This window comes from Oryx dammah, unplaced genomic scaffold, assembly GCF_014754425.2.
Source record: "Oryx dammah isolate SB20612 unplaced genomic scaffold, SCBI_Odam_1.1 HiC_scaffold_2, whole genome shotgun sequence".
NCBI classification, from domain to species: domain Eukaryota; kingdom Metazoa; phylum Chordata; class Mammalia; order Artiodactyla; family Bovidae; genus Oryx; species Oryx dammah.
This window is the reverse complement of record NW_024070186.1, coordinates 192,537,854-192,563,270: the sequence shown is the minus strand read 5'-3', so window position 1 is coordinate 192,563,270 and position 25,417 is coordinate 192,537,854. Positions and strand designations below refer to the sequence as shown.

At 55.9% G+C, this 25,417-nt stretch overlaps 4 protein-coding genes across 7 annotated transcripts; 2 read left to right on the top strand and 2 right to left on the bottom strand.

Moving 5' to 3' along the window:
• The first annotated feature begins 24 nt into the window (after positions 1 to 24).
• On the top strand, positions 25 to 3,991 carry TRIP6 (thyroid hormone receptor interactor 6). Of its 4 annotated transcripts, XM_040262110.1 has the most exons (9): positions 25 to 412; positions 664 to 791; positions 882 to 1,007; positions 1,264 to 1,650; positions 1,963 to 2,056; positions 2,164 to 2,333; positions 3,033 to 3,211; positions 3,465 to 3,585; positions 3,720 to 3,991. In XM_040262110.1, the coding sequence occupies exons 1-9, from the start codon at positions 304 to 306 to the stop codon at positions 3,849 to 3,851; spliced, it is 1,446 nt and encodes a 481-aa protein (XP_040118044.1). In that variant the 5' UTR covers positions 25 to 303; the 3' UTR covers positions 3,852 to 3,991. The 4 variants fall into 4 exon arrangements, with proteins under 4 accessions (XP_040118044.1, XP_040118023.1, XP_040118053.1 ...); XM_040262089.1 differs by having other exon boundaries at positions 60 to 412; positions 664 to 1,007; XM_040262099.1 differs by lacking the exon at positions 25 to 412 and having other exon boundaries at positions 514 to 791.
• Positions 3,992 to 4,878: 887 nt separating this feature from the next.
• Positions 4,879 to 18,512, top strand: SRRT (serrate, RNA effector molecule). Its single transcript, XM_040262081.1, is given in 21 exon segments — positions 4,879 to 5,186; positions 5,454 to 5,593; positions 11,096 to 11,224; positions 11,466 to 11,517; positions 11,519 to 11,613; positions 11,866 to 12,054; positions 13,878 to 14,047; positions 14,174 to 14,358; positions 14,545 to 14,643; positions 14,722 to 14,839; positions 15,036 to 15,193; positions 15,519 to 15,580; positions 15,688 to 15,766; positions 16,052 to 16,240; positions 16,593 to 16,766; positions 16,860 to 17,013; positions 17,164 to 17,357; positions 17,545 to 17,701; positions 17,879 to 17,968; positions 18,075 to 18,201; positions 18,303 to 18,512. Coding segments are annotated over 20 exon segments (2,619 nt in total). The 5' UTR covers positions 4,879 to 5,186; positions 5,454 to 5,471; the 3' UTR covers positions 18,379 to 18,512.
• Positions 18,513 to 18,795: 283 nt separating this feature from the next.
• On the bottom strand, positions 18,796 to 21,195 carry UFSP1 (UFM1 specific peptidase 1 (inactive)). Its single transcript, XM_040262070.1, has one exon. The coding sequence runs from the start codon at positions 19,393 to 19,395 to the stop codon at positions 18,946 to 18,948; it is 450 nt and encodes a 149-aa protein (XP_040118004.1). The 5' UTR covers positions 19,396 to 21,195; the 3' UTR covers positions 18,796 to 18,945.
• Positions 20,032 to 25,152, bottom strand: ACHE (acetylcholinesterase (Cartwright blood group)). Its single transcript, XM_040262056.1, has 5 exons — positions 24,377 to 25,152; positions 22,992 to 24,078; positions 22,146 to 22,630; positions 21,295 to 21,464; positions 20,032 to 20,377 (listed from the first exon to the last, which is right to left on the bottom strand). The coding sequence occupies exons 1-5, from the start codon at positions 24,559 to 24,561 to the stop codon at positions 20,256 to 20,258; spliced, it is 2,049 nt and encodes a 682-aa protein (XP_040117990.1). The 5' UTR covers positions 24,562 to 25,152; the 3' UTR covers positions 20,032 to 20,255.
• Positions 25,153 to 25,417: the final 265 nt, after the last annotated feature.

The window sequence follows — 25,417 nt, the reverse complement described above, 5'->3', positions numbered from 1 at the left end:
CTGAAGACTCGAGGCTCCCGGGGCTCCCGAGGAAAGCGCTCCCTGCTCGCAGGAGGGGGCCCGACTCGGGGAGGGACGGCAGTTTAGGGCCTAGGGGGCCACGTGACCCTCCCCCAGGAATGTGATGATGTCACTGGGGGCGTGGCCATCCCCAAAATTAGGGAGGAAGGGGAAAAAAAAAAGCCAGAAAAAGTTTCTTTCCTGGAGTCCCAAGCAAGGTGTGGGACAGAAGAAGGGATCCAAGTCAGAGTCCCGGGGCTCTGTGGGGCCCGACCGGCTGTCTGGAGTCCCCCTTTCCGGACCATGTCTGGGCCCACCTGGCTCCCCCCGAAGCAGCCGGAGCCTGCTCGAGCCCCTCAGGGGAGAGCGCTCCCCCGAGGGGCCTCAGGGCCACCCCCGGCCCACGGATCAGGTAAGGCAGCCCCAGTGAGGCCCAGAGGCCCCCGGGCCACCAGCGCTCTCAGCTCTGCCTTGCGCCGTCCACGCCCCGCTGAGCAGGCCCCTGCTGCCCCTTCCCCTCCCAGCCCTCCCTGCCCCCGGCCGCATTCATGGACCTCAGGTGCAGGGCGGGGGGCGAAGAGGGACCCAAGACGGTGGCCTCCACGGGCGTCGTCACCCTGACCTTCCTCATCCCCACCTTGGCTCTCTTTTCCCTCACCCCAGCGCTCCAGCCCCACCCCCGAGTCAATTTTTGCCCCCTCCCATCCGAGCAGTGTTACCAGACCCCCGGGGGACCAGAGGACCGGGGGCTGGCTTGGGTAGGGTGCCTTGGAGCACCCCAGCACTCGCAGGTGAGCACAGGCGCTGGGGGATGGGGTGATTCGGGGCAGGAGGGGAGACCGTGGGATTGCATTTCTCCCTGCTTTTTGCTCCCTCCCCAGGGCCTCCCCCCAGACAGGGGGGGCTTGCGCCCGGGAAGTCTGGATGCTGAGATAGACTCCCTGACCAGCATGCTGGCTGAGTTGGACGGGGGTCGAGGTCACGCCCCGAGGCGACCTGACCGGCAGGTGACTCCCCTGTCCTGCCCCAGCCCCTTCCGATCCTTGACCCCGCCCCTCCCCTGGTCCCTACTCTGAATTCCCCCCCAATTCCCAACACCCCCCACCTGCCTACAAGCCCCATGTGAGGGATGCTTACTTACTCCGGGCCCTTGTCAAAGCTGGTTCTTGCCTGGATGCCTCAAGGGGTCGGGGGAGGGGGGTTCCTACAGATGGGTGTCCTGGAAATGTGCCCAGCTCACTCCTGCTCTGCATCTCTCCCCAGGCTTATGAGCCCCCTGAGCCCCCTGCCTACCGCTCAGGCTCAGGCCCCTTGAGGCCGAATGGAGGGGCGCTTCCTCCCCCGCCGCTCCCAGGGTCCCCCTATGGGGCCCCCACTCCGGCCTCCTATGCTACGGCCAGCACCCCCGCCGGCCCTGCCTTCCCTGTGCAAGTGAAAGTGGCACAACCCGTGAGAGGCTGCGGCCCTCCCAGGCGGGGGGCCTCTCAGGCCTCCGGGCCGTCCCCGGGCCCCCACTTTCCTCTCCCAGGCCGAGGTGAAGTCTGGGGGGCTGGCTACAGGAGCCACCGTGAGCCAGGGCCGGGGGTTAAGGAGGAGGCCCCAGGGGTCTCCTGCCCTGCAGGCGCAAGAGGAGGCGGCTACGGGTCCCAGGTAAGCCCTGGATTTCGGGTCCATCGAAGACAACTGGATGCTGACTGGGTGGGGTGTGGGGGAAGGGGTGTTAATGTTGGAGGTCTGGGATGTCGGGGCTCTGGATACCCTGTGGATGTGGGGCAGGTCAGGACTAAAAGACGGAGGGGCCTAGATCTACACCCTGGCTGCCAGAGGGGCTCCCCCGGCCTCTGGGCTGGGACTTGTTCTGTGATAAGCTTTCTGGGTAGAACGGTCTGGTCACCCTGGGGACCATCGGTGACAGCACTGGGAGCTAGAGGTAGGGTCAAACCCCCGAGTCTCACCTCCCAGGTGCCCCTGAGCCAGCCTCCCGAGGAGGAGCTTGAGAGGCTGACCAAGAAGCTGGTGCACGACATGAACCACCCGCCCAGTGGGGAGTACTTTGGTGAGCTGACCCCCAACCTCAGGGAGGCGGGACTGCAGAGTCAGATGGACAGCGGATCCGGCTTCCCGGCCTGTGAGGGGGTTGACCCTGTCCCTTCCTGTCCCCAGGCCGCTGTGGTGGCTGTGGAGAAGACGTGGTCGGGGATGGGGCCGGGGTCGTGGCCCTGGATCGCGTCTTCCACGTGGGCTGCTTTGTGTGTTCTACGTGCCGGGCCCAGCTCCGGGGCCAGCATTTCTACGCCGTGGAGAGGAGGGCTTATTGTGAGAGCTGCTATGTGGTGAGTGGTTGGGGGCCGGGAGGGCTTCCGTCCAACTAGAATAGATGAGTTGGAAACTAGAGGAATAGGGCTTGGAGCAGGGGAACTGACACTGATAAACGAGAAGGGATGAATGAAGCAAGGAGCTCCACACCGGCTGCTGGAGAAGGACGATATTCCCTCCTAAGCATGAAGCATTTATTTATCTTTGGCTGCGCTGGGACTTCGTTGCTGCCAGCCGGCTTTCTCTAGCTGCGGTGAGCGGGCTTCTCATTGCGGTGGCTTCTCTTGTTGCAGACCACGGGCTCCAGAGTGTAGGCTCAGTAGTTGTGGTGCATGGGGTTAGTTGTTCTGAGGCGAATGGGATCTTCCCAGACCAGGGATCGAACTCATGTCCCCTGCCTTGCAGGGCAGATTCTTAACACTGGACCACCAGTGAAGTCCCAGGCATTTGTTTTAGATTTACAGGAAGGTGCTAAATTCCCACAATATCCCAGTGAAGCAGCTACTGCTGCTGAAGGAAAATGAAGCTCAGAGAGGTTAAATAACTTGTCCAGGAAGCTGCAGTGCTGGGGTCAGTACTCAGATCTGTTCAAGGTCACCTTTCACTGAATCCCATGCAGGGGGCTACAGAAATAAGATGGATGGGCTGGCCGGATGCCTGTAAGGGCTCCTGTGGATCTCCACAGTCCGCGACCTTCCTGCGCTCTTTCCTGCCAGGCCACCCTGGAGAAGTGCTCCACGTGCTCCCAGCCCATCCTGGACCGGATTCTGCGGGCTATGGGGAAGGCCTACCACCCAGGCTGCTTCACCTGCGTGGTGTGCCACCGTGGCCTCGACGGCGTTCCTTTCACCGTGGATGCCACGAGCCAGATCCACTGCATCGAGGACTTCCACAGGTCAGCAGGGCCCCCAGCTCCTGCCCCAGGATGTCTGGGCTGACCTTGCCCATCTTCCTCATGACTCCTTCCTATTGCAGTACCAGCCTCTCCTGTTTGGCAACCCTGGCTGTGCCTCTTTCCCTAAGATCCCAGACCCTACCTACCTTTGGTCTCTCCCATCCCCTACTTCGTCCCGCCTTCTTTGGGAGCCATTGTTAGTCCCCTCCAACCCTGGGGCTTGACAGCCTCCTGGGTTCCCTTCTGCCCCCAGGAAGTTTGCCCCAAGATGCTCAGTATGTGGTGGGGCCATCATGCCTGAGCCAGGTCAGGAGGAGACCGTGCGAATCGTAGCTCTGGATCGCAGTTTTCACATTGGCTGTTACAAGTGTGAGGTAAGGGGGCCTGGGCAACGTTGGGGGGAGGGGAAAGGTTGTTGGGGTCCAGGGTGCTGGGTGTGGTAAAGCATGCTGGAGAAGGATCTCAGGGGTCCAGGCCTGACGGAAAGCGGTTGCTTCTTTCTAAACAGGAGTGTGGGCTGCTGCTCTCCTCTGAGGGTGAGTGTCAGGGCTGCTACCCACTGGATGGGCACATCTTGTGCAAGACCTGCAGCGCCTGGAGGATCCAGGAGCTCTCAGCCACCGTCACCACCGACTGCTGAGTCTCCCCAGGAGCATCTGCTGTGCCCTGCCTTCCCGTCCACCACCCTCCCTGACAACTATCTTTATAACTTTGTCACCAAATGCTGTCTCCTCGTCCTCCAGTCATGAAATAACAACCCCATCAGAGTTTACAAAACACTTTGAAGTCTTTTGTCTCGTCTGATATTCTCACATCAACCCAACACAAGCAGGCTGTGGTGACTGGCCTGCATTTTTAGCTGAGAAGTGACTTCCTCAGGTTGCATGGCTCCCAAATGGCAGAACCAAGATCGGAAGGGTCTTCCTAGTCCTGGGCCAGTTTTTTTGCAACTCCATTGTACACGCTTTTAAAAGTAGTTTCTGTAGAGACACTCCCCCCTCCCAACCCCCCCACAAGCCTTGGGAACAAGGCTGCAGTATGTGCAAGAAAGGCAGCATTTCCTAAAGTCTTCACACTCAACTCACTTAACAAGGACTTTTTTGTTATCCCTGGGGTGGTGGTGCATTTAATCTGGGGCAGCCCAGATCCTGCTTGGCTCTCAGGCTCACAACCTACAACCGATCTCATCAGGGTGCTGGTTGGGGTCTGCCACTTTTACTTAAAGATCGGGTGCCTTTGTGGAAGAATAGCAGGATCAATGGGTTTTGCAGGTAGCGCCTACTGACAACCAATAACGGCTGGTTCTCTGGTGGGATCACAAAATGGTGGGAAATGCTCTAAAATGGTTGCTGTATCCGCGAAAACGGAAGAGTCCCTAAACCTCTGCCCTGCGCAAGGAGAGGGGAGAACCATTCCTGATGAAGTCGGGGGGCTCCGCGATTAAACATAGGGGGAAAGCGGCTGAATGCCAACTGGATTAGACTTCGGACACATCCGAGGAAGCGCGACCTTCGACCTCGGCGGGAGGAAGCGCTCCCTCACGGCCGAGGGGGGAGGGGGAGTCTACCGCCCTCCCGAGGCTTGGTCCCGCCCGGCTCCCGTAGTTCCTCTTGCCCTCACAGTTCTCGTCGCGCAGAGCGCGCGAGACTTCTGGGTGCCCGCCCCTTCCCATCAGCCCCCGGTGCTCCCCGCCTTTCCCTCTCCAAGTTAGTTTTCCACCAGGCTGTGGTGGGTGCAGTTTGTGGTTTCGGGCGCTGGTCTGTGGGTGACGCAGGCGCAGCTCGAGCTGCGCGCGCCGACCGTCCATCCTCGGCTGTCCCGGTTTCTTCGCGTCTATTCGGCCCCGTCGCCAAGAGCCCCCAGTCTCCTACCCTCCTCGCCGTCCCCGTCGCGCGCCCGAGGCAAGGGGCGGGCCCAGATCTCCCAGAGAACCTGCTGGCTGGACCGCGAGACTAACGGCCGCGACCGCTTCCAGGTGGGGGGAGGGGCCTGGAGCGGGAAGAGCCGGGCTGGGGCGGGAAGCAGGGAGAGGGGCTTGCGAATGGGCGGGGAGGCCCCTGGGGGCGACTGGAGAGTCGGAGGCCTCCAGCTGCAGAGGCCAAGGCCTGATGATGGAGGGGTCGGCGGAGGGCTGGCCTTTGTGGAGGGAGGCGGGCATGCTGCTGCAAAGGTGGGGTGGGGTGGGGTCCTCTGCTCTTGCCGTCATTGTTGAACGCCCAGATTATCCCTCTCCGGATTCCAGGCCCCCTCAGCCAGAGCCATGGGTGACAGTGATGACGAGTATGATCGAAGGCGCAGGGACAAGTTTAGACGAGAGCGCAGCGACTACGACCGTTCCCGGGAGAGAGATGAAAGACGTCGAGGGGATGATTGGAATGATCGGTAAGACACAACTTTTTCTTAATTTCGTATCCCTCTTTTATTGTCTGGCATTCAAGTTTCATTGCAATTTTCTTAAAGCTTTATTAGGTCGAGCCATATGAAATCGCTCGTTCTTGACTGTTTCATGTGGTTCGACTCCATTGCTCTATGGCTTAATTTTTGAAATGTCCAGAAGATCAGAGCAACAGAGGTAAGAGTTTGAGTAGGAAAAAGCAGTGTTTGTGTGTGCATTCTATTGTTTGTAAATTATACCCCCAGAAAGTTGACTCAGAAAAAGTAGTAATACAGAATTGGCCTGATTGGAGAGGTTGTCAGACTAGTTGTCTATTAGGATATGATTAAATTTCTTGTAATAGTGTAGCCTAGAATCAGAAAGAGTTCTTTGAGCAGTGATCAGTTCAGTTCAGTTGCTCAGTAGGGCCGGACTCTTTGTGACCCGATGGACTGCAGCATACCAGGCTTCCCTGTCCATCACCAACTCTTGGAGATTGCTAAAACTCGTGTCCATTGAGTTGGTGATGCCATCGGTGATCCATGGATGGGATTAGTTGATTAGGTTTGATGTAGCTAGTGATTAGCTTTCTGGGATGTTCTGGAGTAGATTAGAGTTGAGGTTTTTTCTGTTAAATAGTTGATATTTAAAGGAATTGAGGAAGATTTTTATCTAAGGAACATCATAAGTATCTAGTCAGTTGATATCAGACTTGATTTGGAAATAGGTTATCAGAAAAAAGTTTGAGATGGCTTATTGCAGTAGCATTTATTCATCTAGTGTCATCTTGAAAAAGAAATTTAGTAAGTTGTTCAGTGTTTCTCTCAACGTAGCTCTTCACTGTGGAGACTGTCTACAGCACCTTGTTTTCTTCAGTATTTTTCTAAGAAAGTCCGGAGACGCTTTTCCAGTAAGCAGCCTGGGGTGACTTCTAAAAATGGTGTGCTATTCACTTGATCCAGAAAACCCCACAAAGTCATGCAGATCAAGAGGTTCAAGTCTTTGTGTTCACTTTAAGAACACTTATGAAACTGCCCAGGCAGTTAAGGGTATGTATATCTGAAGAGCCACCAAGTATCTGCAGGCTGTCACTTGAAAGAAGCAATGTGTGCCATTCTGTCGTAACGGTGGAGTTGGTAGGTGTGCACAGGCCAAGCAGTGAGACTGGACCCAGGGTCAGTGGCCCAAAAAGTGCTGAATTTTTACTGCACGTGCTCAAAAATGCAGAGAGTAACGTTGAACTTACGGGCTTAGGTGTAGATTCTGTGGTCATTGAGCACATCCATGTGAACAAAGCCCCCAGGATGCCGTGCAGGACTTACAGAGCTCAAAGTCGGATCAACCTGTACATGAGCTCTCCTTGCCACGCTGAGGTGATCCTTACTGAAAAAGAACGGCTTGTTCCTAAACCAGAAGAGGAGGCTGCCCAGAAGAAAAAGATATCCCGAAAGAAAATGAAGAAACAAAAACTTATGGCCCGGAAATAAATGCAGCAAAAAATTAAAGCAAATAAAGGTGTAAAAAAATAAAAGAAGACAACCAAAGCATTCTTCTGAATTCTGAAGATGGCCAAGGGATAGTTACTGTCTTTAAGGAATTGACAGTCAGGGGCTTGGAGTGTGGGGCAAAATGGCCTTGGGTGTATGCTGTAAATGAATATATTTATCTATGAGAGGTCGTGATGAAGATGCGAAACGTTGAGGGAATAGATCTGAGGGAGGGGAGAAGTGGTAGAGGTGTTGTAGGGGAGGGTGACAGGAAGGGGATACTTAGGAAATTTTGGAAAGATTAGTGGGGATTCCTCAGACACAGATTGGGTGTACAGCTTGGAGTTAGGGACATAATGTTCACAGAAAAGAACATAGGTTCTAATTTTTTTAGAGTAGTGGTTCTCAAAATCCCTCAGAGGTCTGTGAGCCTACAACTGTTTTTTATCTTAAAAAAAATTTTTTTTAATTCTTTTTCATTAAGGTTTATCACAGAGTACTAAATAGTTTCCTGTGCTGTACAGTAAAACTTTCACTTAACCACTTCTATATATAATAGCTTGCACTTGCTAATGCCAAATTCCCACTCCATTCCTGTCCTCCCTTGGCAACCACAAGTCTGTCCTGTATGTCTATGAGTCTGTTTCTGTTTCATAGATAAGTTCATTTGTGTTATGTTTTAGATTCCACGTGTAAGTAATAGCATATAGTCTTTGTCTTTCTCTTTTGAGTTACTTCACCTAGTATGATAATCTCTAGGTCCATCCATGTGGCTACAATGGGATTATTTCATTCCTTTTTATGGCTAAGTAGTATTCCTTTGTGAATAGCATACACCATGTCGGTTTATCCATCCCTCTGTAGGTGGTCATTTAGATTGTTTCCATATCTTGGCTGCTGTAAATGGTGCTGTTGTGAACATAGGGTTGCATCTATCTTTCTGATTTACGGTTTTGTCTGAGTGATGCCCAGGAGTAGGCCTTCTCTGGTGGCTCAGATGGTAAAGAATCCGCTTGTGATGTGGGAGATCTGGGTTGGGAAGATCCCATGGAGGAGGGCATGGCAACCCAGTCCAGTATCCTTGCCTGGAGAATCCCCATTGACAGAGGAGCCTGGCGGGCTGCAGTCTGTGGGTTCGCAAAGAGTTGAACATGACTGGGTGACTAAGCAGGATCGCTAGATCATATGGCAAGTGTAATACCAGTCTTTTGAGGAACCTCCATCCTGTTTTCCGTAGTGGCTGTAGACAGCTTACATTCCTGCAGCAGTGTAGAGGGGAGGTCCCTCTTTCTCTACACCCTCTCCAAGCATTTGTTATTAGTTTGCAACTTTTTTTTAGTAATACTAAGGTAGTATTGTTGCTTTCACTGTATTGACATTTGGTGCTCTAGCGGTGAGTAAAACTGCTTTGATTTGTGCTGGTGCCCTAGCACAAATCAAAGCAGTGGCACCAGTGTTTGAAAAAGTTTCATGTACTGTCATTGATGAAGCTATAACAGTTTTAAACTTTATTAATTCTTAACTTCTTGATATAGTTTTAATAATGTGGCGAATAGGGAGTATGCATAGAGCACTTCTGCATTCGGCATCGCCCGGGCTTCCCAGTGGCGCAGTGGTAAAGAATCTCCTGCAAGGACGGGGTTCGATCCCGGGGTTGGGAAGTTCCCCTGGAGTAGGAAGTGGCAGCCCACTCCAGGATTCTTGCCTGCAAAATCCCATGGACAGAGGAGCCTGGCGGGCTACGGTCCATGGGGCTGAAAGGAACCGGACACAACTGGCCAACTAAGCCTGCACGCCTGTGGTACAGTGGTTATCTCGAGGGGAAGGTTCTGTGGGGTTGAGTTGTGAGCTGAATTAACAGCCCTGATCCCTCCTCTCCAACCTGTGAGATGCTGTTTTTGTTTTTTACCTGAATGGACGGCTGTCAAACAGTGCTCATTCATATTTGGGTTTTTGGTAGACGTTTTCTTGGGAATAAAAGCTAAGAGAACGTGCTCCTCTTGTTGTTCAGTCACTAAGTCGTGTCCGACTCTGTGACCCCATGGACTGCAGCACGCCAGGCTCCTCGGTCCCCCACTGTCTCCCAGAGTGCTCAAATTCATATCCATTGAGTTGGTGCTGCTGTCTAACCACTTGTTACTTTAGGGAAAATTGGCAGTTTTGTTGCCAATAAGAAAGTGGAACTTTGCAGTGAAAACCAAATTTTGGAAAACTTTTTATCTACAATGTCAGTTTGTCAGCTCCCCATTGCTTTAAAGAGTTCTGTGGTGAGATAGGTAGTGATACTAAATGATTGTATTTTAATACTGTGTAATGAGATGTGCAAAAGTCCATTAAAAGAGCAAAGTAGAACAATGAACTTTAATATAGCAGAGTACAAAATGTTCATTGATTTGGTTTCAGATTCAACATTGCAACTAGCCTTTAAGATACTATCTCTTGCCAAATTTTGGGGAGTATCAAAAACAGTGAATAGTGAATTCCCTGGCAGTCCAGTGGTTGGGGACTCTGGGCTGTCACTGCTGAGAGCCCAGGTTGGATTTCTGGTTGGGGAACTAAGATCTCAAAAGCTGCATGGCACAGCCAAACCAAACAAACAGAATATCCCCAATAATCTGAAAAGGTTATTAAAGTACTCCCTTTTTCAAGTACTTATCACTGTGAGGCCACATCTTCACATTTTCCAACCAAACAACATATCTTAATAAGTTGAACGGAGAAGCATATACCGTGAGAATCCAGTTGTCTCCTTTAAAATTAAGCCAGACCTTGAAAAAATTTGTAAGGGGAAAAAAACAGTGCAACTTTTTTCACTAATTTTTTTTTTGGAAAATAGCCATTTCTTGTACAAATATATAATTTGTATTGCTTTGTGACTTCAAAGTTAATATTTTTTTTTCTGTTCTGATTTTGAATATAGTTAAATGTTGATAAATATAACTCACATAAGCAAAAGCTCTTTAATTTTGAAGAGTATAAGGAGGTCGTCCCAGGACTGAAAAGTCTGAGAACTACTGGGTTATAGCAGAGGATTTTCCTTTGTTAAGATGGAGATGGGCTTCACTGGTGATTGGTAGAGAATCTGGAATGGTTGCCAGGAACCAAAGTTTTGAATTTAAGCAAAGGCATGACATGTTCGCATTTGTATTTGAGAAAGAGCCCTTTGACCTTGGAGAGGAGGAAGGGGAGAGACCAGAGGTAGGGAATACAAACCAGGGCTGCACTGAAAAGGAGAAGTGGCCAGGACCAGGGCACATGGACCTGGGCTGAGTTTATGGGAATGGCAGGGGAAGGGACAGCCTTCTCTGGGTTTGAGGCAGAGAATTAATAAGCTGATAATAAGTTAGCGGTGGGAGTGACCCTTGATAACTGGATGCGGGGCAGTCTATTGGTGCAGCTGAAAGCGGGAAACCGTGGGGGCGGGGGGCGGCGAGTTTGGGCCCATAGCGATGAGAATAACAGGCTTGATTCTGGTCATGTTGAATTGGAGGTGGCAATAATAGAAGGGGTTGGTAACGTTGGCCTGGAGTTCAGAAAAAAGGCCAGGCTGGAGGAAGAGTTGACGAGCCATCAATTTGTGGGTAGTGGCTGAAGTGATGGAAGTAGACAAGTCTTTCCACTTAGAGGGTCCTTTTGGAATACCGTTTCCAGCTTTTAGTCTGGGTGTCTCAGATCCAGTACTTCAGCTACCTGATGCAAAGAGCCGACTCATTGGAAAAAACCCTGATGCTGGGAAAGATTCAAGGCCAAAGTAGAAGGGGCAGCAGAGGGTGAGAAGGTTAGAGAGCATCACCGACTCAGTGGACATGAATTTGAGCAAACTAAGAGCACCCCACTCCAGTACTCTTGCCTGGAAAATCCCATGGCCAGAGGAGCCTGGTGGGACCGTGAGCTTGCAAAGAGTTGGACACGACTTAGTGACTGAACAACAACTCAGATAGGATAGAAAGAGCCCGCTAGGAGTGTGATCTTGGGATACCCAGCTATGTCGTTGTATTCACTGCCACTTGTTCTTACCTCCAGAGAGTGGGACCGTGGCCGGGAGCGCCGCAGTCGGGGCGAATATCGTGACTATGACCGGAATCGGCGGGAGCGTTTCTCCCCTCCCCGGCACGAGCTCAGCCCCCCGCAGAAACGCATGCGGCGAGACTGGTGAGATGGCAACAGTCTCTCTGTCTTCTCTCCGGGCCTCAGCTCTCCTCCCTCACTTCCGCTGAGAACTTTCTTGGTCATTTCCTTTGCTCAGACTTCCCCTCAAGTCATCTCTTTTGGTCCCTTTAAGCCCTTGTGGGAGAGACCGCAGTCCACGTGCACCCCCGCCCTCGGTCCCATCCTCTGTCCTCTGGAGAGCTGTTTGCCTTCTCCGTCTGACTTTTGTGTCCCCCACCCTCAGGGATGAGCACAGCTCTGACCCATACCACAGTGGCTATGAGATGCCCTATGCTGGGGGGGGGTGGGGGCCCAGCTTATGGCCCCCCTCAGCCCTGGGGCCACCCAGACGTCCACATCGTGCAGCACCCTGTTCTGCCTATCCAGGCCAGGTGAGACCTGCGCTTCTGGGGGGGCCTGGGAGAAGGGGGTCCACATTTGGGGATGAATTGGGGTGGCTGAGGCCAGGAGAATTGGGTTGGGCACACAAGAGCACCAGTGGGTGGTGGCAGCCGTTGGTGCCTCGGGCGATGGTCTTGGTGGGCAAAGGGAGAGGGCAGCTGGCTGCCTTGGCCCCCTGATTCCCCCACCCTCTTCCCCCATATCCAAGACTTCCTGACTGGTGCGTCCCCTCACCCCCCCAGGCTGGGCAGCATAGCAGAGATCGACTTGGGCGTGCCGCCCCCTGTTATGAAGACCTTCAAGGAGTTCCTCCTGTCCCTGGATGATGCTGTGGACGAGACCGAGGCGGTCAAGCGCTACAACGACTACAAGCTGGACTTCCGGAGGCAGCAGATGCAAGACTTCTTCCTGGCTCACAAGGATGAGGAGTGGTGAGTGCCCCTCCTCACCTGCCGTCCTGTCCCTGGCATGCTTCCCCTGGCCCCGCCAGTGGAGCCTGCAGCCCTGTGCTCTCCCCATCTCCCCCAGTCCAGCACTTCTGGGGGCGGGGGAGGGGAGTGTGCCAGCCCTGGCTGATGGGTCTCCTCACCTCCACGTCCGCCACGGCCCCCCCGTCTCCCTTCCCCGCCGTCCTTGGTGAGTGAGCCACCTCCAGGCAGCTGGCCAGAGCCACCTGTTCCTCTGAGGCGGCAGACACACCGCCTCCCCCTTGCCGTTCGGGGTCACCGCCATCCCTGATCGCCGGGACCCTGTGTGGCGGTGGCGTCCTCCCAAAAGCAAGGAGTGAATCCAGACAAGAAAAGCAAAGCTCTCAGGATCATTTGACAGAAAAAGAATTTTGATTTTTTTCCTTTTGTGGATGTTTTAATTTTAATCAACCATCTTTTCCCCCCTTCCTGCTCCTCCTCCTCCTCATCCTCTTTCTGCTCCTCCTCCTTGAAAAGAGCCAGAACTGGGAACTACACCCGCTCATCGACGGAGCTCGGAGCAAACCCACCTCCACCCCCACCATACCCAGCCCATACATGAGCCCCCTGGGCTGACCGCGCTGCCCGGGCCAGGCAGACAGGCAGGGCACCGTTGTGCACAATGCAGCGGTTTAGCTGAATGTGATTGCTCAGGCAGCTAGTCAGTCAGGGCCCCCACCGCGGAGTCCCGCGGGGGTGGGGCACCCGGGCCGGGCGCCCCAGCCAGGAGCCAGCCGTGGCCCACCAGCCAGCATGGGCCCTGGGCGCGGCTAGTTAAATCTTGAGCTCTGTTTGACCAAGCGGCCAAGGTAAAGATCCTGGAGGTGACGCCTGCGGCTCTCCCTTCCTCTTCTGCTCAGCTTGTGGTTCTGTTCTGTCACTGTCTCCTTTTTCTTCCTAACCCCTGTCTTTGTCTTACTCTCTCATAAACCTGTCATTCTCTCTCTGTCCCCATTCTTGCTCCTGTCTAACACTTCTTTCCACTGGGTTTTTGTTTTTTCCTAGTTTTCATTTGGTCTTTAGTTTTCCTCCTTGTTTTTGTTCTGGGACTTTCTCACACTTTGCCCTTTCTTCTTTGCATATCCTAATTTCTTCTGTCCTCCCTGCCCCCTCCTGCCCAGGGTCCTATTTTAAGTGTTTCTTTTTCATGCTCTAACCTAACCCTCCACCCCTGTCCTCTCTTGACCCCTGTGGGCAGTACCTGAGGTTATAAGGGCACTTCAGTTTCTCCCTTTGGTCTTTCCCTGTCCCTTCACCAGCTGCTTATCTTCCCTAGGGGGGAGAAAGGTGTCCTGCCTTTTGTGGCTTTTCCTTTCTGGTGATTTCAGGTTTTCCTGTCTTCCACCAAGGGATGGAGGGAGCTGGTGGGAGCAGTCCTTTTAATGATTCTAGTTTGGGGTTGGCAAGGAGAGGGAGGTTCTTTGGGACCTGCTGTTTCCTTAGTGTTAGTCTGGGAAGCTGTGGGAAACTATATTCCTTAAAATTAGTGTTTCCCAGACACTTCGGGCATCATTCTGCCTCCAGCCCTGACTCCCCCTGTAGTCATACTCTTTGCAAATCTAGAGCTTAGTTCCTGGCTCGCCCCCAGGTCTTCTCAGAGCATAGCCTCTGTTCCTTTCCGGGGGTTGGGTGGTTCAGGTGCACCCCCTCCTCTGACCTCCGCTGTCATGACCTTCTGTGGGTGTGAGAGGATGGGGGCTGTGCCCTGACTTTCCCGGGCCCCTCCCCATGTCCTGGCTCTGGCCTCCAGTGACTGTTTGGCTCTTCCCTCCCCTCTTCCTCCTCAGGTTTCGGTCTAAGTACCACCCAGATGAGGTGGGGAAGCGTCGGCAGGAGGCCCGAGGGGCCCTGCAAAACCGACTAAGGGTGTTCCTGTCTCTCATGGAGGGTGGCTGGTTTGATAATCTGCTGCTGGACATAGACAGAGCTGACGCCATTGTCAAGATGCTCGATGCAGGTGTGTGGGCTGGGAGGGTGGGCTTGTCTGCTGAACAGGGTCCTGGCTGAAGGTGAAAACTAATAGCAAGCCAGAGGCAGAAGGCCAGGACCCTTGGATTGTGACCTCTGTTCCCTGTGTTGGTAGCTGTGATTAAGATGGAAGGAGGCACAGAGAATGATCTGCGGATCCTGGAGCAGGAGGAGGAGGAGGAGCAGGCAGGAAAGCCTGGGGAGCCCAGCAAGAAAGAGGAAGGCCGGGTCGGACCAGGCCTGGGTGATGGAGAGCGCAAGGCCAATGAAAAGGATGACAAGAAGGAAGACAGCAAACAGGTCTCAGTGCTGGGGCTTCTGGTGCTGTCTGTGAGCCCTAGGGGGTGGGAAATGGAGCCGCTTTAGGGGGTTGGGTATTGGGTGGGCGAGAGGCAAACTTGTGGACTGAGCTGCTGGAGGGTGGGCAGGGCCCTCTGAAAAGGCTGAAGGAGAATGATGTTCCTGGTGATTTGTTTCTACCTATAGGCTGAAAATGACAGTTCCAGTGATGACAAAACTAAGAAATCTGAAGGTGATGGGGACAAAGAAGAGAAGAAGGAAGACTCTGAGAAAGAAGCCAAAAAGGTAGGTTCTCGCTTGGATAAGGTCGCAGCCCGGGCTGGGTCCTGGTACCTGACTCCCCACTTGCTGTGGGTCTCACAGAGCAGCAAGAAGCGGAATAGGAAGCACAGTGGCGATGACAGCTTTGACGAAGGCAGTGTGTCCGAGTCGGAGTCAGAGTCTGAGAGTGGCCAGGCCGAGGAGGAGAAGGAAGAGGCTGGTAGGTTTTATTTTCAGTCTCTTCCTACTGACGGTGCCGGGGAGGGTGAGGGGGCTGGTGTGGAGGTGAGAGGCGGGTGAAATTGATAAGGAGGGGGCCCTTTTGGGAGAGACTGGTTGGGGGAGGCTTAACAACTTCTCTATCCTCCCCTCACCCAACAATAAATTTTTGCCGGCTCCCACTGCTCCCTGCGAAGATGAAACACTCAAGGAAAAGGAGAAACCCAAGGAAGAAGAGAGGGAGAAGCCTAAGGACGCCCCCGGGCCGGAGTGCAAGCCCCGGCCCCTGCATAAGACGTGCTCTCTCTTCATGCGCAACATCGCGCCCAACATCTCCCGGGCTGAGATCATTTCTGTGAGTGGGGGCAGGGGTGACACCCAGGCTTTGGGTAGGGATGGCAGGGGGACGAGAACCTGGCGCTGCTTCTGAGGCACACGTGCCCCTGTTTCTCTAACAGGGAGGCACCTTTCCCCTTGGCCCTCGGCCTTCAGAGAGGCCAGCCCTGATTGCAGAGTTTGCTTTTAGCTGCTGCTATTCTTAAGCCCTTGTATTATTTTTTTCCTAGTCCAAGGATAGATGAAAAGGCAGTTCCCCAGGGTTCTAAGGACATAGGGATTGGAGGAAGAAGTCAATTGTTGAAGTCAATCACTAGGTAGGGTTTCTGTTTCTGCTTTTCCAGCTTTGTAAACGATATCCAGGCTTTATGCGTGTGGCGTTATCAGAGCCCCAGCCGGAGAGGAGGTGAGGAAGGCGGGAGGCGTGACCCTGGACACCTTGGGGAAAAGGTTTAGGGAAGATGAGTGGCCGACATCACCTCCATCCCAGGATTATGTGGGCATTTTCTTTAGGTTTTTCCGCCGTGGTTGGGTGACCTTTGACCGCAGCGTGAACATTAAGGAGATCTGTTGGAACCTGCAGAATATCCGAGTGAGTGCTGGGAGTGGGGCTGTTGAGGAAGAGAAAGTAGGGCCTTGCATGCTCCACACAGTCTCGTTCCTTTGTTCATTGACGGCTTCATCCATCCAATCCTTATTTCACCCATGTTGCCTGCTCCCTGCAGTTGTCTCTGGGTGTGGCCCTGAGATTGTTAGAGTGAACAGGACATCCTGGTCCCTGTACTTGGGGCTGGGTCTGATCACTAGCGTGGTCAGTTGGGCCATCTTCTAGTGGCTCTTCTCGGGTGAGTGTTGAAGAGCTTTCGGTCCCTTCCAGCTCCGGGAGTGTGAGCTGAGCCCTGGCGTGAACAGAGACCTCACTCGTCGTGTCCGCAACATCAATGGCATCACCCAGCACAAGCAGATCGTGCGCAACGACATCAAGCTGGCAGCCAAGCTGGTCCACACACTGGACGACAGGACCCAGCTCTGGGCCCCGGAGCCCGGGACTCCTGCCCTGCCAGCGGTCAGTGACTCCTCGGGGAGCTTGTTACCATCTCATCAGCTGTGGGCCTTACCTGATCTGTAGCTTTGACCCCTTGTACCCACCCATGTCTTTGCCCTTCTCCTGGGCAGCACCTTTAGCTTCAATGAAACAGATTGATGTTAGTGATTATTCATGAGCTAAGGCAGAACAGACATGTAAATGTGATGTTATATTTATTATAAATATAGTATTATATAAAATATTATGTTAAAATGTAATAAGGGCAAGGTAACAGGCCAGCTGAGTCCTGAACTCCGTTCTGCCCCACTTTGCCTTTTCATACGCGAAGGTTCCTAGGCTGCCTCTCTCACCTCCCCTCTCACCCTTCCAGAGTCTGCCCTCGCAGAACCCGATCTTGAAGAATATCACTGACTACCTGATTGAGGAGGTGAGCGCTGAGGAGGAGGAGCTGCTGGGGAGCAGTGGGGGGGCCCCTCCCGAGGAGCCTCCGAAGGAAGGGAACCCTGCAGAGATCAACGTGGAGCGGGATGAGAAGCTGATCAAGGTGCCAGTGGGAGTGGAGCGTGGGGCGTGGGAGAGCCTGGCTCGGGCGTTAAAGGGGCAAGAGTGATGAACTCACTGCTTCTCATTTTCTTAGGTTTTGGACAAACTGCTCCTCTATTTGCGCATCGTGCATTCCCTGGATTATTATAACACGTGCGAGTACCCTAATGAGGATGAAATGCCCAACCGTTGTGGCATCATCCACGTTCGGGGGCCCATGCCACCCAACCGCATCAGTCACGGGGAAGGTGAGTCCCTGCTCCCCATCCTGGTTTCGGTTGCTCCCAGCTGCCTCTGGCCTTGGTTCTGCTCTGGTAGTAGTGCTATGCACCCTCTCCTCCAGTCCCCTCCTCCTGGCTCCTTTCTCCAACCTGCTCCTGTCTGTATCCTGACCATAGTCCTAGAGTGGCAGAAGACATTTGAGGAGAAACTGACTCCGCTGCTGAGTGTGCGAGAATCTCTCTCAGAGGAAGAGGCCCAGAAGATGGGTCGCAAAGACCCTGAACAGGAAGTGGAAAAGTTTGTGACCTCCAACACCCAGGAACTGGGCAAGGATAAGTGGCTATGCCCTCTCAGTGGCAAGAAGTTCAAGGTCTGTGATGACAATTGTGTAGTTAGGACAGTGGGAAGACAGGGTTGAGCCAGGAAGCGTCCTCAAGCCTGGGGAGGAAGTGTTCACTGGGATTGGAGAGGGGAGGACTGTCCTTGAAGTTTGGGTCTGGGCAGTGAGGGAGCCCACACTGTTCAGTCTGTCCTGATCCCCTCTTGTCTTTGCCCAGGGCCCCGAGTTTGTACGTAAACATATCTTCAATAAGCATGCAGAAAAGATTGAGGAAGTGAAGAAGGAGGTAGCCTTTTTTAACAACTTTCTCACTGATGCCAAGCGCCCTGCTCTGCCCGAGATCAAGCCAGCTCAGCCACCAGGCCCTACCCAGAGTAAGATACGATCCATGAGGGTCTGCCCCATTCCCTGTCCCTTGACTGTTCAAAGACTCCTGGTTCTAACTGGTGAGACCTAAGTTTCTACCCCACTCAGGCCATATTACTAAAAGCACATTGTCCCCCCCCCCCCCGGGGGGGTTCATGTTCCTGTCCTTGTTGTACTCCCCCCAGGTCTGACCCCGGGACTTCCCTACCCACACCAGACTCCCCAGGGCCTGATGCCCTATGGTCAGCCCAGGCCCCCCATCTTGGGCTATGGAGGTAAGTGTAAGAGGGAGCTGAAGGACTTGAATTGGGGCTGGGAGAAAGAAAACTTAGGGTATAGTTGAGGTCACAGTGTTTCAACTCTGTACTGATCTTTTTCCAGCTGGTGCTGTTCGCCCTGCAGTCCCCACAGGAGGACCCCCATACCCCCATGCTCCCTATGGTGCTGGCCGAGGGAACTATGATGCCTTCCGAGGCCAGGGAGGTTACCCTGGGAAACCTCGAAATAGGTGAGAATGGGCTAAGATGGTTATGTTTTTTTGGCCCTCTGCAAACTCCCTTTCAGAGACCCTCAACTCTAACCCCATCTTAACTCTTTCTGACCGCACAGGATGGTCCGTGGAGACCCACGGGCCATTGTGGAATACCGTGACCTGGATGCTCCAGATGACGTGGACTTCTTCTGACTCACCTCCTTTCCCTCCCTCCTGGTATCATCTGCACTTGTGACTGCCTTGTCTTATCCAGCTCTGAGAAGTTTTTGTACGTTCAGCCCTACTGCCAGTAAAAGCACTTGCGTGGTGACTCTTGGCTTAGTATATATGAAGTGTTCATTGCTCAGTCGTGTCTGATTCTTTGTGACCCCATGGACTGTAGCCCACCAGGCTCCTCTGTCCACGGAGTTCTCCAGGCAAGAACACTGGAGTGGCTTGCCATGTTTTTCTCCAGGGGACTTTCCTGACCTAGGGATCAAACCTGGGTTTCTTGGATTGCAGGCAGAATATATACATGTGTGTGTGTATATATATATATATATAGAGAGAGAGAGAGAGAGTACAATATAGACCTCCCTGAATTCTCCCCCAAAATTGCTGGGGCCATGGTTAGCTGGGTCTTCCCACTTTATTGACAACAAAGGTCCCAGGCTTTGCTGGAACTTCTTGGGGGTCTGACATTAGGCAGCCTCTGCCTTTGAGATGAGGGTGGATGAATGTGTACAGGACTAGAGGCAGCTCAGTGCTGGGAACTTAGCCTCAGTCCAGGGCACGGTTCTGCTCTTCGGAGTTACAGCTGGTCATGCACAGGTTGTAGAAGGAGTGGGGGTCAAAGGCTGTGCTTACCTCTTGCCAGCCCACCCAACCAGCAGCCTGTAGTTCGCTGGGGTTCTTCGGAGCACCCCAGCAGTGAGGGTCCAACACCAGGACGTAGGCTTCGGTGCCTGGGCCCAGGCATACTCCCAGCAAGGCCTTGGACTGGGCATCTGCATCCCCGCCAACCATTACAGGCCCCCCGCCCCCCTCGAAGTGGGAGTACAGCGTCTCCAGTTCCCTCTGAAGCCCTGCTCCACGGGTAACATGACACAGCCGCCCTTGGGGCCCCCCGAAGTGGTCCAGGCAGAGGCTGGCTTCTACACAGCCGATCCAGCTCTGAGAGCCGCGGAACCCAGGGGGCTTGTCGCCCATGTCCTCCAGGGCCGCCTGCATTGCACTCAGTTCGGGTACGCCCACGGGCCGGCCCTCTGGCCACGAGAACAGCGTCTGCAGAGTGCGGTAGCCACATCCCCAGCCGCGGTCGTCCACTCCGTCGCAGCCGTAGTGGTAGTAGAGGTAGTGGCCCGAGATGAGAGCCAGGCGGGTGGGGCCGCGGCCGGGCAGGGCCAGGCCCAGGTGGACGTCTTTCAGCAGCTCCAGGTCGGTGGGCGGGAGCGGCAGTTGTCGGGCCAGGCAGGTGCGTCCTCCAGGCAGCGCGGCGCGAACTCCACGTTCCAGCGCTCCTCCTCCGCCCCGAGTCTAGGGCTGATCGCAGGCAGCACCGGCGCAAGGTCCCCGGGATCGCTCGTCCGGCCCCTGGTAGCAGCACATGGCGCGATCGCGGCGGTGGGGACCAAGCAGGTCCTCGGGTCTCCCACAATGCACCGCCGCGCCCGCACCGCCAGCCTCACTGCGCAGGCGTGAGCTCCTACTCTCGGGCGGGCCCTACCAGCTGCGGCTGGTAAGACGGTACGCTGCGCCCAGCTTCCTCTCCCCGCTCCGACTTTAGCACCCACCCCTTTATTCACTCCGCCCCAGTGGTTGGAGCATTCTACCCGGACCCCGACTCCCCAGTCGCGCACACTCCCGTGGCTGTTAACAGTTTATTGGCAGCCCAGAGGGCGAAGGCACCGCGGGGAAGGGGGCTCGGCCCGAGGCATGCAGAGGGCCGGGAGCCCCAGGGGAAAGTCGGAGGTGGGTGGGCAGGGTCTAGGGATCCTCCGTGTAATATCCCAGCCCGTAAATAAATAGTATATACAGCTGAGGGGCCAGGCAGAGCGGGCAGGGCAGGGGATGTGGGGGTCCCGCCTGGGTCACAGGTCTGAGCAGCGATCCTGCTTGCTGTAATGGTCAAACTGGTTCTTCCAGTGCACCATGTAGGAGCTCCAGCGATGGAACTCGGCCTTCCACTGGCGCTCCGCCTCGTCCAGCGTGTCTGCGGCCAGAGTGCCCGGCAAGTGGGTGGGGGAGGACATAGGGAAGAACGGGAACGGACATGCGGGGGTTGGAGAGGGGGTAGCGTGAGTTCAGAGAGGACACGGAGAATGCAGGTGACCACGTGGGGTGGTGGAAAGAGGATCAGGAGAATGTGCGAAAAACAAGACCAGAGGGCGGGCGAGGGTAGAGGCGGAGCCAGAGAACGATGGCGGTAAGGAGGAGGGAGGGGAAGAAGATGACCGGAAGACAGGAGGACCGAAGGGATCAGAGGAGGAGGTCCGTGGGTTGGTGGGGGAAAGAGAAGAGACAGAAATGGTTGGCGTTTATAGCTCCACTAGGGGGTGCTATCTAGCCCCAGGGCCTCCCTCACCCCCCAACACCGAGCTCAGGCTCCAGAGAATAATTTTATATATAAAAAAGGAAAATTGGCTTTTTCATTTCCATTTAAACAATGAAGGTGTGTGGGTCCCTGAGATGGGTCGTAGGTGTACCGCGCCCCCTCCCCCCGCCCCTCCTCTCTCCCTTCCCTGTCTAGTTTCAGTTTCTCGGTTTGAGGAGGGAGGGGGCGCTGGGTCGGAGATCCCTGAATGAGGCCCTTCCCCACGATCCGACCACTCTTTAGAGAAGGGGGTGGGGGCCCTGAGGCCGGAGGGGGAGAGGCCGTGGTCACAGCCGCAGGAGCCGGGAGAGGAGGAGAAAAAGGAGGAGAAGGAGGGGCAGGGGGAGGCCGGGCCTGGGCCTCGGGGCTGCCTCCCCGTGGGCGGGGCCTGAGCAGGTGCAGGGGGCTTCCGAGGCTGGGGGGAGAAGAGAGGGGTTACACCCGGCCGGCTCCCAATCCCCTCTCTCTCTTTCTCCACGCCCCTTTACGCCCCCGCCCCCGCTCCGCCCAGCCCCTGCCCGCAGGCCCCGGCGTACCGGTGGCGCTGAGTAGTTTGGGCAGGAAGCGATTCCAGAAAGCGCAGGCCTGGGCTCGCAGCCCTCGCCGCACCTCTAGCGGCCGCAGATTCAGGCTCACATACTGCTGTGCTCCCGCCGTATACGGTGGCCACTGTGGGGCTTTGGGGTCCCGGGGGTCATTGGGGTCTCTGTGGAAGGAAGGGGAGGCTCAGCCCCTGGGGTCTGAGGAATGGAGATGGAGAGTAGGAGGGGACAGCCTGCTTCCTGGCCCTCCCTTTCTGTTGTTCCTATTCTTGTTCTCTGGTGTGGGTTTTTTTGGCCACACTCTGCAAGCAGTACTTCTACCCCTCTGCTGTGGAAGCCGGAAGTCTTAACCACTGGACCATCAGGGAACTCCCCGTTATTCCTCTTCTTTACCCTCAATTATTTCTGTTCCATCTTTGTTTCTCCCATTTAAAAAATTGCTATGATTTACTGGGCCCTTTCTCTATAACCAGGCCCAGTCATAGCTCTAGGAACATCATTACTTTGGCCAACACCCAGGTGATGGGGATATTTATGGTCCCCTTCTTCAGACAGCTAATAAAGTCATCACTGGTCCAGCTGATGCAGCTCTACAGTCCATGCTTCTATCTGCTGCGGTGACCCCTTTATCCCTCCGCTCTGTTCTTGTATCATCAGGACCTTGCCTTCCTCCTTCCCTTCTCTCGGGGTCTCCTTTATCATTCTTTCTCTCCCTCTTTGTCTCCTTTCCTTTGTGAACTTGCCCTCTCTCTTTGGCCTTTTGTTTCTGTGCCTGCTTATCTCCCCCTCTCTCGGTCTGTTTATCCCTGGCTCCTGGAGGCCCTCCTTCCCTCAGCACTGCTGACCCTGTGCGGGCGAAGTTGGCCCAGTATCTCATCAGTCGCTGGGCAAAGGTTCTCTCCTCGATGGTGTAGTTGAGCGAGGGTTCCAGGGGGAGCCCAAAGATGAACTCGATCTCGTAGCCATGGGGCACCCCCATCCAGAGGGGCCAGGAGAGCGTGGATGCACGGTGTTCAAAGATGTAGGCATAGACGCGAGCGCCCTGAGCGGCCAGTCGCCCAGCCAGCTGGGCCACGGGGCACACGACATTGTGGTCGCCCACCACATCACTCAAAGCTTCCCTCAGGCGTGCTGGGTCCTCAGGGTGCAGCCAGTCTGTGTAATGCAGGACCACAGCCTCGGCAGCCAGGTCACTTGCCTGGGGGACCCCAACCCGCACCCCGGCCAGGAACTGGGCCCGGCTGATGAGAGACTCGTTGTCTTTGCTGAAGCCTGGGGCCCCATAAACCAGAAAATAGGAGCCCTCATCCTTCACCACACCCACCAGCACCTGGGGGGACAGGATGGAGGGGTGAGGGGGAGGGGAAGAACAGACAGACAGGCAAACAGAAACAGATGGACAAAGAGCCAGAGAGATGAAGAGTTATAGATCCGGAACCAGGGAGGAAGAGAGTTCGAGATTGGGGAAGGGAAAGAGAGAAAGAGAAAATATACCCACATTTCCTTTCCTCTCTGTCCCTCTGACCCCCCTGGGATGGAGCCCTCAGGGAAGAGGGGGGGCCACGGGTCCCAGAAGCCTGGGCCTTTGGGAGTGGGTCTGGAGGCACCCTCATGCCTGGGTCCCCAAGGGGCGGGGCGGGTGGGAGAACAGGCCAGCCGAACCAGCTCCACCCACTCTAGCCACTAGTCACCTGCAGGCCATGGAAGTCTCCAGCATTGATGAGGGCCTCGGGTGTGTCACTGAGGAAGTCTCCGTCCACCACAGGCACGAAGGAGAAGCGGAAGACGCTTTCCTGAGGCAGCACGCGCCACTCATGGTCCACCAGGTCCTGAGCGGGCCGTGCCCGCAGGCAGGCCACCAGCTCTGTGTCATTGCCACCAGCCCCCCCCGGGGGACAACCCACGAGGCGGGCCAGCAGTGTGGCCCTGCGGCGGGCCTCTCCTACGCCCACCGTGGCCCAGGGCCCATTGGGTGCCCCGCTCTGCAGCACAGCCCTGTGGAACAGGCCCCGGCTGGGTGGGGACAGCAGGTGCATGCCCACAGAGGCGGCACCTGCACTTTCCCCGAACAGAGTCACTGACGCTGGGTCCCCCCCGAAGGCTGCCACATTCTCCTGCACCCACTGCAGTGCCAGCCTCTGATCCAGTAGCCCCACATTGCCTGGGGCCTCCCTGCTCCCCGGCAGTGCCAAGAAGCCAAAGGCACCCACCCGGTAGTTCATGGACACCAGCACAGTCCCCTCGGCCTGGGTCAGGAAGCGGCCATCGTACACGTCCAGGGAGGAGGCCCCGCTGTAGAAGCCACCCCCATAGATCCAGACGAGGACAGGGGTGGGGGACGATGGCCGGGGGTACGGTGTCCACACGTTGAGGTAGAGGCAGTCCTCACTCAGCTCGCGGTTGGGGTTCCACATCTCGGTGCCCTCAAAGCCAGGGTACAAAGTGTCCACGTACTGGTAGCAGACGCTCTGGAAGGCTGTGGCATTCAGCACCCCTGGCCAGGGCCGCTTGGGCTGCGGTGGCAGAAAGCGACGAGGGCCCACAGGTGGCTCTGCGAAGGGGATGCCCAGAAAAGCAGAGACAGGGCCCCTGGGGGCCATTAGGCGGAGGCCCCGCAGCCGGCCCCCACGCACCATCACCAGCAGCTCTGGGTCCTCCAGGCCCTCGGCCTCTGCCCCTCCTCCCAGAAGGAAGAGGAGGAGAAGGAGCGGGGAAGCCAGGGAGGGCGTGTGCAGGGGACACCACGGGGGCCTCATGGCTGCCAGGGCAGGCAGGCGTCTGCTGGGAGAAAGAAAGGCAGAGGCTGAAGGCTCAAGGCTGCCAGGAGGGAGGAGATGATTAGGTAACGCTCTTGCCAGGGGTTATCACTGAGCTGCAGAGGAGGTGGGGCAGTTTGGCAGAGAGGAGGAGAGAGTGGAGGGAGGGAGGAAGACAGGCAGAGACAAGGACATAGAAGAAGCTAGAGGGGACAGAGATCAGGCACACGCACGCGTGCACACACACACAAATGCAGGGAACAGAGACAGACCTGCCCAGCAATACCCTCCCCTGGCGAGGCAGAACCCACTGCCCTCACCTCCTTCCCCCAGTGGAGCGCCTTGGGCCCAGCGGAGGCACCACAACTAGAGGCCGCAGGCCACCGACAGGGGCGGGGCCCTCACTGACGGGAGGCGCCCGATGGGGGAACTTGAGGTGGCGTGAAGGCGCAGCCTCTCCTGCAGTTGGCCAGGGCCGGGCCCTGGAGGGGTATGGGTTGGGCATTCACGGTGTGGGAGTCACAGGCCCCGGGGTAGCCCAAATCCTGCATACTCCATACCCTGCTCCACCCAGCCCCGCCTCATCCACTGTCTGACACAGCGCACTGATACCGGCGGGTGCCCGTCTACTGCGCACCCCTCTCGCCTAGCGTCAGACAACAGGCTAGCCAGCCCTGACCCCCCAGGACTCAAGTCCTCCATCCATCCGATGCTGCGGTGCACGCTGCCGCCGGCGGGGGGCAGTAGAGACCGAGAAAAGGACTGCGCTCCCCGCCCCGAGTCCAGGAGCCGGGAACTTGGGGCGGGGGTCTGGGGGATCGCGGGCATTGCCGAGGGGTCTGAAGGGCGAGCCGGGACGCCTGTATTCTCGAAGCTCCGGAGATCCCCGGCTGCAGGGGCAGGGGCACTATTTTGGGGCAGCAGCTGCTGCGGTTCCGGCATCTCCAGCCAAGAGATCAAAATTCCCCGGGTCGGAACTACCCCCCTCTCCCGCCGGTCACCCCTCACCCAGCCCCCGCCGTCCTGAGCGAGGTGGTGGTGATAGAGATTAACTAGGAAACCCGAGTGGGGCTAATTATAACTCGGGGCTTCCGCTAAGCCTCCCCTATCCCCAAAATAGAGACGGAGTCCCCGCGGGAGGGGGACGCCTGCGTCTGGGAGGGGGCTTCGGCTGGCGCTGCGCAGGGGCACTGGGGTCGCGGGATCCCGGAGGACCCAGCCGCGCTCCAGGAACCTGCGCAGCTCAGATTCCGCCCCCAAGCTGGGGGCATCTTCCGGGGGGCTCCGGACTTGGGAGAGAGCAGGGGCAGCGGCGGTCGGGGGTCCCCACAGGAATCCGGGAGCAGAGGCGGCGGCGGGCC